This window comes from Protomyctophum parallelum, assembly GCF_964188405.1.
Source record: "Protomyctophum parallelum genome assembly, chromosome: 20".
Lineage (NCBI taxonomy): Eukaryota > Metazoa > Chordata > Actinopteri > Myctophiformes > Myctophidae > Protomyctophum > Protomyctophum parallelum.
The window spans coordinates 7,680,149-7,690,665 of NC_139718.1; the positions used below are offsets into that span (position 1 = coordinate 7,680,149).

Genomic DNA, 10,517 nt, shown 5'->3' on the forward strand with positions numbered 1-10,517 from the left:
TTGAAAATCGTCACCTATAATGGCCTGCCCCCTAAATAGGGACACCAGCTTGGAAGGGGTTAAGTCTCTGTGGGTTTTATGAATATTTAATTTAACCAATGAAAATAACTGTTTTTTACTAAACAACAACCGCATTGGATCGATTGGAAGTTAACATGGGTTATTTCCCCCCCCCCCCCACTTCCAGAAAATGAACAGTTTCTGACAAGGCATCTAACCCGACAGCAACACTATGCTGAATAGTAGGCATGTGAATGTTTTTCTTTTTCTTTTCCGTCATTCGATAGGAACATATTGGGTTTCACTTGCGGCCCGGGCAACTAAACTCATGAATAAGATATTGTTCCCCTGGAGTCTTTGTCTTTCCAACGAGAGAGCGCTCACTATAGACCCAGGGGAACAAATGGCACAACTATTTTGTGCGTCAAACGTCGTAGACATTTCTTGTGACAACTGAAAGGAGGATTATTGCTTTCGTATAACTTCCTTGACCCATGACACGGAGAGACTTGTTTGTTGTTGCCTTTAGGAATTCCTCCTCCGTGGCAGAAGAACAAGGCCTAATACGCGATGGACTCCTAAATATTGAAAGATGACCGGGCGCAGTGACAAGGAGAATGACGAGCCGGACAACCGAGGGGCAGAGAGCCCAAACAAGAGCCAGGGGAAGGGGAAGGTCAAAGGTGAAAAGCGTGTGACTTTCCCTCCGGATGAGAAAATCGTATCGGGCTTCGCCGAGCACAAGAACACAGACCGAAATGGTAAGTTTTCTATATCTCTAGTCTGTCTGTCTGTCTGTCTGTCTATCAATACAATGGCAAATTAATCAATTCAATCGATTGTAAAATATCACACCCGTGTGAAGTGAGGGGCACTCTTATCATCATGCATCACATTCCGTACTCTGCCAATCAAATCATCACAAATGTCATTCCGGCCAATCACTTTTGGCGTCTTCACTTTTCTGCCCTCACCTTTGTATACCTTTGCTCAGCCAATCAAATCAACACTACGGGGTGATCAGCCAATCAAATCATCGTGATTGTTTTCACACAAACAAACAAAGCTGGGCATAGGAGGGGCTATAGCAAAAATAAATGCTCTGAACAGACATTAAATAGCCCATAGACTTGGTTGCCATATGATGTAATCTTCAAAAGGCATGTATTGGAGGGGCTAGCACCCATCAAAAAACAAATAGATAAATACATGCTAAATCTGCTATCAACTGCTATCCACTCCTACACTGTTACTGTATACATAGGTATATACAGTAGATACTATAGGTACTGTATACTATAGTATACATGCAACTGCATGTAGTCTAGCGGGGGGTTGATTATTTTACTTAAATAAAACAACTACAAGTACTTTATCCACCACTGAGCATAGCCAACTGGCATCATAGACAGATGACCGAGTGATCTCACAGGCTGTCCAAGTCCCAGATAAAAATGGGACCCACGCGGTCCCCATGAGTATCCTGAGATCCACATGATTGGATATAATACACTGACACGAAACAAGACAGGAACGCCCAAAAACATCACATCCGGTTTTTTACCCTGGGCAGAATTTTCTATGGCTGCCAATGCAACTTTTTCCAATCCTTAATCACATACGGACAAACATCTATGCCGATAATATCTAACTTGCGGAGATAGCGTGCCTTGTCCACGGGCAACAGATCTTTCAACGTATGGCATTGCAAATACGTTTGATAATCGCTACTCTGCGCAATATTGTTTTGGAAATGCCGCAAATTGCATTGCAGTGAACGAGAGCAAATCACAACTTACCCTGGGGGTGGTGACTCCGCCCTGAATACGCGTTTTCGTGTCAGTGTATAGTCCAAGCAAGGGCCTTCTAAAAGAGGCTCTGGTCTGTCTGTCCTTCCACTGTCTGGAACTATCCTAGCAAACAGTGGTGTACAATAATTACGACTTTCAATATTTTTACTTCTCCACTATGCATCTACATAAAATATCCTACTTTTAGGAATTGAATTGTATGAAAACTTTAGTTACTAATTACTATAGTTACTTTGTAGATTTTGATTATTATTACAAAGCACTATAACCACTTACTTCAGCCATTTGAAAATAGCAGACGAGCTCACAATGTGTCGCACGGCGACAAAGGTATGTTAACAATACATCTACGGAAGCACAGACTTGGACACATCATCAGTGTTGATTCCTACCTGGTAGAGAGAGAGACGGGGGGAGACATGCAGCAAAGGTTGTCAACGGGACTCGAACACGCAACGCGCTGTCAGGCCGGACAGAGCCTATATATGGCAGCATATATACCCGGACCACTAGGCTAGCGGGCGCCCCCAGCTGACTCAATATCTGAGGAAATAAGAGAGGCCGGAGGGGGAGAAGTGGATTTTGCACATTTAGATTATTATTACAAAACATAGCCTACACATTAACCACTTACCGTAACCCCTATTTTATATACCGGTAGCTATACTATACTATTCGAAAATAGATCATAGATCAGCTATTTTTTTAAAAGACACGTTTTGAAACATTGTAGAAATTTATACTTTGGTAGGCTACTGAAGTCATTCAATACTTTTTTTTCTCCTTTTTTTTGTAACAGTATTTCTGCATTGTTATATTGCCACTTTTACAAAGGTGAAAAACAATGAGTATAGCTCTTCCGTTTACTGTACATGTATTGCTACTATAATAGCGTTGATGGTGTCTTATATGTACAGTATATTATGGAATATTACCATATGTATTTAAAATGTCTCTATGATCTTGAATACAGCCTCTTCGGGCTTTTTGTGTTATCCTTTTAGCACCATTGTATAATCGTATACCAATATTCGCAGACAGGCAGGCAGAGCTGTTACTGAAGTATCCGATCAATCAGTCATTTCCACCACCGCTAATTAGACATTGTGTGTCATGGAAGGTTTTGTGTAGGACACTCAAAGATCAAAGCGATTCCTATAGTACGTCTCAATCTCCTGGAGCCTCTCTATAGGATTCACATCTGGAAGCTCATTACATCCCCGCAAGGCGACGAACGGGTGATGAATCGGGGGCCGCCTGATTGGTTGATTTACCACGCAGACAGACTTCCATCGTCTTCGTCTGCACGTCCTTCCTCACTCTCTCCCATTGACTGCCACGCACGAACACACGCACAGCAGAGCCCCAGCACACATTACCGTATGGCACTTTCCAAGCCCCCCCCCCCTCCCCCCCCAGCTTTGAATGTGAGCCATTGGCTCTCTGTGGCACGCGAGCGACATTAAGGTTCTAAATGAGTGTATTATTCTGTTTTAGTTGACAGCAGCCTCACCTTGACAGAGGTAAGCCTGGCCTACCGCCGCAGCTGCGACAGACACCAGGTGGAACCCCGGAACCTCGTTCTGGAGCAGCTCAAGGTACAGTACTGTATAGAGACATCTGTGCACTTTCTATCACTGGTTCCCAAATTAACCATGAATTAGAAAAATAAATGGTTAAGAAGTAGTGAAAATAGCCGATCTACAATAATGAAGTGAGTGGCAAATCGAGTGGCAAAGGATTACTTACTTAGACAAGGATGCCCCTATATATGGTCATGTATACTGATGACATCAGGGATCTCCTAATACAAGGGACAACGTATAGGTGCCAATAGCCCAATTCACCAAGTCCCTCGGAAGAGAAGTCAGATTGACTTGTCATGTCACTGTACTGAAATTATTTTATTACCTTTGTATTAAAAAAAACACACCCGTGTGAAGTGAAGGGCGCCCTTAACATCGTACATGATCATACATCGTCTCATTCCGGCCAATCACAATTTGCGTCCACATCTTCATCATCAATATTTGTGTCCAATGTTTGTGTTTACACTATGACGTGAAATGTGACATAATTTGACTATGACGTAAAAAAATTAACTGGGAAGGTGTAGGACAAAGTTTGTGGACACACACTAAAAGCTGGACATACGTAGGAGTGGCTAGTGTGTAGAGATCTAATCAGATAGACCCATGGCATAGTGTGTAGACTCTACACACTATGCCATGGGTCTATCTGATTAGATCTCTACACACTATGCCATGGGTCTATCTGATCAGATCCTCTACACTGTAGAGGATCTGATCAGATAGACCCATGGCATAGTGTGTAGAGATCTAATCAGATAGACGCATGGCATAGTGTGTAGAGATCTAATCAGATAGACGCATGGCATAGTGTGTAGAGATCTGATCAGATAGACCCATGGCATAGTGTGTAGAGGATCTAATCAGATAGACCCATGGCATAGTCACTAGGGCCTCTCAAAAAGGTCTTACAAGGTACTTAGATTGTCATCTGGGGACCCCCAAAATATCAGGCCCCGATCCGGGTGAGAACCAACCCACAGTCACCTGTCATTGGTGTGGGTGTGGTGAATCTGGGAAGGGCTCACGTTCTGAGCTATAATATAGCCTACGATTTTAGACTCTCATAGATGTATTTGATCGATTCTGACATCTTGTCAGAATCGATAAAAATACATCTATGAGAGTCTAAAATCTTAGGCTAGGTCTGGGCCGCAGGGGGAGAACAGAAAACATGTGCAGAAAATGAAGTGCCTGCTATAGTGGCCATTGGTCACATTTTCCCTGTTTGTAATGATCAATAATTGAGACGGGAGTGGAAAAACACTGAATGCCAATGGTGACAACAGATCCCCATGGTAGCTAGCTGCGTGCTGCATGGGGTTTGGCCTCTTGCTGGGCGCCTCCTATATACATGGAGGCGTGCGCGCTGAAAAGTGAACATGCCCTTCTACAAAAGTGAAACTAGCGTTTTTGAAAAGCCTTTTATTCTCTTCTGCGGCATCAGCAAATCTGCTCCTAAAATAATTGTGGTATACTGTACAATGATGTATAATGTCACGCACAAAAGGAATCGATCTCCAAGGAGTTTATATAGGAAACTAAAAGAAAAATGCACTCGCTCACTCACGCATATCACACACACACAGTATGCTTGCAAACACCCAGTTTAAATGTATTTAAGGAGCGCTATGCTGTTGAACAACAACATGTAGAGCACTGGAATCCCCCGAGATTGGACCAGTAATCAACCATTTTAATTTCGAGGACCAATTCAGTTTGATATGCATTAATTAGGCCACATGCAGACCCCCATGTTTTTCTCTTTTTTTGAGTGGTGCAACCACTCCCATACACAGCAATGTGTGTGTGGCTGTGTCCCTGGGTCTTGCCCCCGTGTCCCTGGCTGTGTCCCTGGGTCCCACAGGCCAGGGAGGAGGACTTGTTTTGTTTATTCTTTTATTTATTTATTTATTTTTGGGGGGGGGACTCCTATCTACACTGAAAAGTCCCAGGATCATTTGCACAGTTACCCTTGGATCGCGCGTTGGGGACGAAACGGAACCCTATATGTCAGTCAAAACATTGTCTGACGGTGACATGCATTCATGATCAAGAAGACATTATCATGCAACTGCAAGATCGGACAGACATGGACAAGCCCCAGCGCTAGTGTACACACTTAATTTGTGTGTGTGTGTGTGTGTGTGTGTGTGTGTGTGTGTGTGTGTGTGTGTGTGTGTGTGTGTGTGTGTGTGTGTGTGTGTGTGTGTGTGTGTGTGTGTGTGTGTGTGTGCGTGTGCGTGTGCGTGTGCGTGCGTGCGTGCATGTGCGTGTGTGTGTGTACTGCATGGGTGCAGTGAGTGACTATGAGCACATACACACATGTACACATTAAAATTCCTTGGGTAATTTGAATCATTTCATTCAATCAGCCTCAATGAGATTTATTGCAGCAAAAATGCGAACGGCATCCCCACTCCAAACAAGAGGCTAAGAGCAGGTTAACCGCTCTGTGGAATTGAACTTGGTGGGATTGCAAATAATGGCACAGCTGTAAACAAAAACAAACAAAACCTGAGATTGGTAAAGTTGGACCACGCGTGTGCACGCACGCACATACACACACACACACACACACACACACACACACACACACACACACACACACACACACACACACACACACACACACACACACACACACACAGACATTTGTATAACTCCTATACGTGTGCATGGGGACAAGAACGTTTTATGCATGGCGGTAATTTTATGAATGCATGATGATTTTACAATTCTTTTGGGTTATTACTATTTTCTTCCGGCAATACATGCATCTTTTAAATGCCTAATCCTAACCCTATAACCCCAAGCTGAATCGCTTTGAATCTTATTACATTTTCTGAGGACGAAAACAATTATTGTTCTCAAAGTCTACTATACTTGTGGAGACATTTGGACCTCACAAATACAGTATAGTACACACACACACACGCGCACACTAAATCTCTCCACAAGGAGGGGCAGTGCAGCAAAGCATTATGGTCATTGTAGGAATTCAACAATCCAGTCAAACCCACACAGACTTCATTTTGTTTTGGCCATAGGGTGCAATTTTCAAATTGTGCTACTGTTATCTACTATACACATACTATTAACATCGAGTGACTGCAGTTTCTTCCAGCTGTGTTTTTCAAGTTTTCAAATGTAACAAATGTATAAAGAAAAATTGACAATAGCTGGTATACAAGCTCATAACAAGATTGCTACTTTTGAATGCCCGAATTGTATATACTGTAGGGCTGAAGTGGTTAATGCATGTTTTGTAATAATAATCAAAAGTAACTATAGTAACTAAAGTTTTCAAATCAATGTAAGTGGAATAAAAGTACAATATTTCGATCCGAGATGTAATGGAGTAGAAGTAAAATATTGGAAATTGGAATATGAAGTGCAAATATGGTACCTCACCATTGTACTTATACAGTATACAGTAGGCCTACTTAAGTAAATGTACTTCATTAACACACACATGCATACATGCACGCACTTATGCATGCACGCGCGCACACACACACACACACACTCGTTTATAGGCACGGCACACTTGAAACACATATAACTCCACCATTTATAATTCATTTTATGTACTTACTTACTTCACTGGCCGTGTTAACCCATTCTGAACGGGCACCCATTTTGGTGTTGGCATCATGTTATGCTTTAGCTAAAATAGCAGATCTACAAGCTCATATCGCGCCACCGAGTGGCGCGCTACGAGCTTGTAGGTCTGCTATTTTTGAAAAATCGAAGAACGACTGACATTTTTTTAATCTGATCTCAGGTCAGAATGGGTTAATAATGACACTGTCAGGATGTAATAGACATTTTTAGAATCTGATCTCAGGTCAGAATTGGTTAAAGAACATAGCTCTCTAACCCCCCCCCCCCCCCCTCCCCCCCACTGCATAAATTCCAGCTAAGATCAAGGGGAATTATTTGTGGAAAAAATTAGAGACTTAGCGAGTGCTTACATTAGTCGGTGCAGACGCCCTATTATCTCCGAGGTGCTAATGAACCCCCAAACGGAGCGGAGGTGGTCGCCCCGACCAGTAAACGTGTATGGTTAGGCAGTTATAGCCGAGAAGGGTGATATTTAGACCAAAGGGGGGAGGGAGGGAGGGTGGGGGGGGGGGGGGGGGGAGCACACATGTGAGTGAATCCGTAATAAGAGAATGCAAAAAATTAAGACTCGGTGCTTAACCCATTCTGACCTGCAGAGATCAGATTCATACGAGGTTTCCACTGGACACATGTACACTGGTCTGATTAACCCATTCTGACCTGAGATCAGATTCAAAAAATGTCAGTCGTTCTTCGAATTTTCAAAAAATAGCAGACCTACAAGCTCGTAGCGCGCCACTCAGTGGCAGGCTATGAGCTTGTAGATCTGCTATTTTTCAATAGCTAAAGCATGATGTAATGCTAACACCAAAACGGGTTCCCGCGCAAAATGGATTAAAGAGCAAATTTATTAAATTAGGTCTTTGCACAGAAGAGGCGGCGGAGATTCCCCCGAGGAGGACGACGACGGTTGAAGACTATTTAAAGCCTTTATTTTATTTTATTTATTATTATTGTACCCGGGGGGGGGGGGAGGTACTGCTTCTCTGAACAGTTCTAAGTGGATAAAGCATGCATTGCTTTCGGTGACATCTTCATAGCGGTAAACAATGAGAGGTTTGGGGGGTTGGGGTGGGGGGGGGGGGGGGGGGGGGGGGGCTTAATCAAAGCAGCTATAGCTGCGTTTAATTTCTTTGCCCAAACATCCGAGGCCTGCGACGCCGTATTACCTTTATTCTATTTTTTCTCAGCAGCGGAGCTGTGATTACCAACGTAATAATTGCAGATCAACGTCGGGCGGGCATCTCTCTGCCATACACCAACCGCTTTGGCAAGGAGGGGGGAGAGATATTTGCATGTGTGCACACTGTTGGGCGACTGGCGCTGTGTGACCTGCAGGGGTTTGCACTTTTGGAGTATATAGTACAGTAGTTCAGTACAGTATACCTATAACAACAACAGTAGGCTATATAACCGCTCAGTTCACACAGGTGTGATTTTTCTATAGGCAAGTTTAATACGCGTTTGATTAGTTGAATCATTTCATTTTATTTACAGCAGAGCTGTTAAGGTTGCACGTGACAATTGGGCCCTCCTAGAAATTCAAGTTGTCTGGATTCCCATCTTCTAATCTTATATGGTATCAATTTATTCATTTGTAGGATACAAATGTAACCAAATGGACCCGCAAGTAACATTTGTTCCCTCTCCGAGTTGAATTAACGGGAGGATTCAGTTGAATCTCGAGTCTTGAATGTCAACCGCGTACCTCCGACCACAAAAAGGATTCCGAAACGGGCCGGCTATAAAACTAGGAGTAAATTCCTCCGGTGATGTGCGGGAGGATAAGCTAGGAATTAGCTGCATGTTGGCAAATCTTCTGATGAATAGCTAGTGGTTGTTTCCCTTTTTGCAGATTATTCAGTTGAGTGGACTGAAGAGAAATCAATTACCACAACTTAACTTTCATTATTTATCCCACAGCTGCGAGCCAGGCCCCTATAGCATGACAATATGCAGCTCTATAAATTCATGGGGTCACATCCAATTCCCACTAATGTTTTTCTTTGTTTTCTTTTGCTTAATCCCCCAAAGGGGAGAAAGGGGGGAAAAAAGACAATCCTCCCAGAAATGAGAAATAACAATCTGTTTGGTGCGGACCACCGCTGTTGCCTCATGAGCCCCTTTGATTAGCATTAGCGTCACGGCACAGAATTCTACCTATATATATATATATATATATATATATATACGCTGCTGATATAAACTGATCCCTGTCTGCTTACTTGCACACGCACGCACGCGCACGCACGCACACGCGCGCACACACACACACACACACACACACACACACACACACACACACACACACACACACACACACACACACACACACACACACACACACACACACACACACACACACACACACACACACACACACAGATGCACTCTTAGCATCCGCACACAAACACACGCAAAGATATAGCTCTTCCTGCCTGCGTGCCATTTCTTTTTTAAAGCAAACCATTTATTTCCCCCCTCATCCACTTCGAAAATTAAGTGCATGCTGATTGTTATTGCCGGCACCCCGGTGTTGCGGCGCAGTCAGCTGGCGAGGTAAATGTCACTGTGTGTAAGTGCCACACTATTTTCCTTCAGTTAGCAGGCTCCTGCATATGCAAAATACAAGCAGAGAGCATGTGTTGCCATGTCCGCTTATTAGCAATGCAAAGTGTTCATTTTGTTGACTAACACTATATGACCAAAGGACGAAGGTTTTTAATTTAGCCGACTAAGACTATAGCCTAAGCTAGACTAAATAATTTCAGATAAATATAGGACTAAATCTAAATGGTGTGTTCAAAAGACTATAAGACTAAATCAGAAGACTAAAGAACTAAAGATTTTTGCTATTTAGTCATATTGACATTTAGGTGACCTTCACACCAGAAACTGCGATTAAAACGAATCCTGCTGCACAGTGTCAGAAAGTGCACTTCGTTTGGCAGGTGTGAAGCATCATTCGAATCCTAATGCGCATCAAAGAATCGCATTCTACTCCGACCAAAAACGGGGGTTTCTCTTCGCTTCCAATCGCACTTGATTACGATTCGGTGCAGGTGGGAATGCAATCCGCAGCAAATAAAGGAAATGAAGCAAACAATGTGGCAGGTGAGGAGCTAAACACAGTTGGAGGCGGAGAAGGTATATTTTACGCAGCGTAAAGATGTCCCGTTACCGAAGCCCTGGTCGAAATGAGGACGAGTACATTAATCAATTGCTTAAGGAAACACATAAAAACACTGCAGTGTAGCCTACAGAATATTCTGTCTGTCTGTGCGTGCTGTAAACATGGAGTGCTGTCACTGTGGGAAGTATGGACTTTGTCTGTCTGTGCTCAGTGCAGCCTCTATGCCCAAAGGAACAGTGCGTGCGGAGGAGAGAGAGAGAGAGAGGTCCAGTCCCCGACGGCACGACACATGCACGTTATGAGTATAATTTTAGCACCATAGATTTAACTGGGCTATAGTTTATGAATTGAACACAT

At 43.3% G+C, this 10,517-nt stretch overlaps 1 protein-coding gene across 1 annotated transcript in view; it reads left to right on the forward strand.

Moving 5' to 3' along the window:
- Positions 1-592: 592 nt before the first annotated feature.
- The window catches only part of LOC310878436 (protein phosphatase 1 regulatory subunit 37-like), a gene marked incomplete at both ends in the record, with an annotated part of 35,250 nt that continues 25,325 nt past the window's right edge, over positions 593-10,517 (forward strand). The window contains 2 exon segments of the mRNA XM_083792766.1: positions 593-761; positions 3,309-3,409. Of these exon segments, the coding sequence (XP_083648892.1) occupies positions 593-761; positions 3,309-3,409 (270 nt within the window).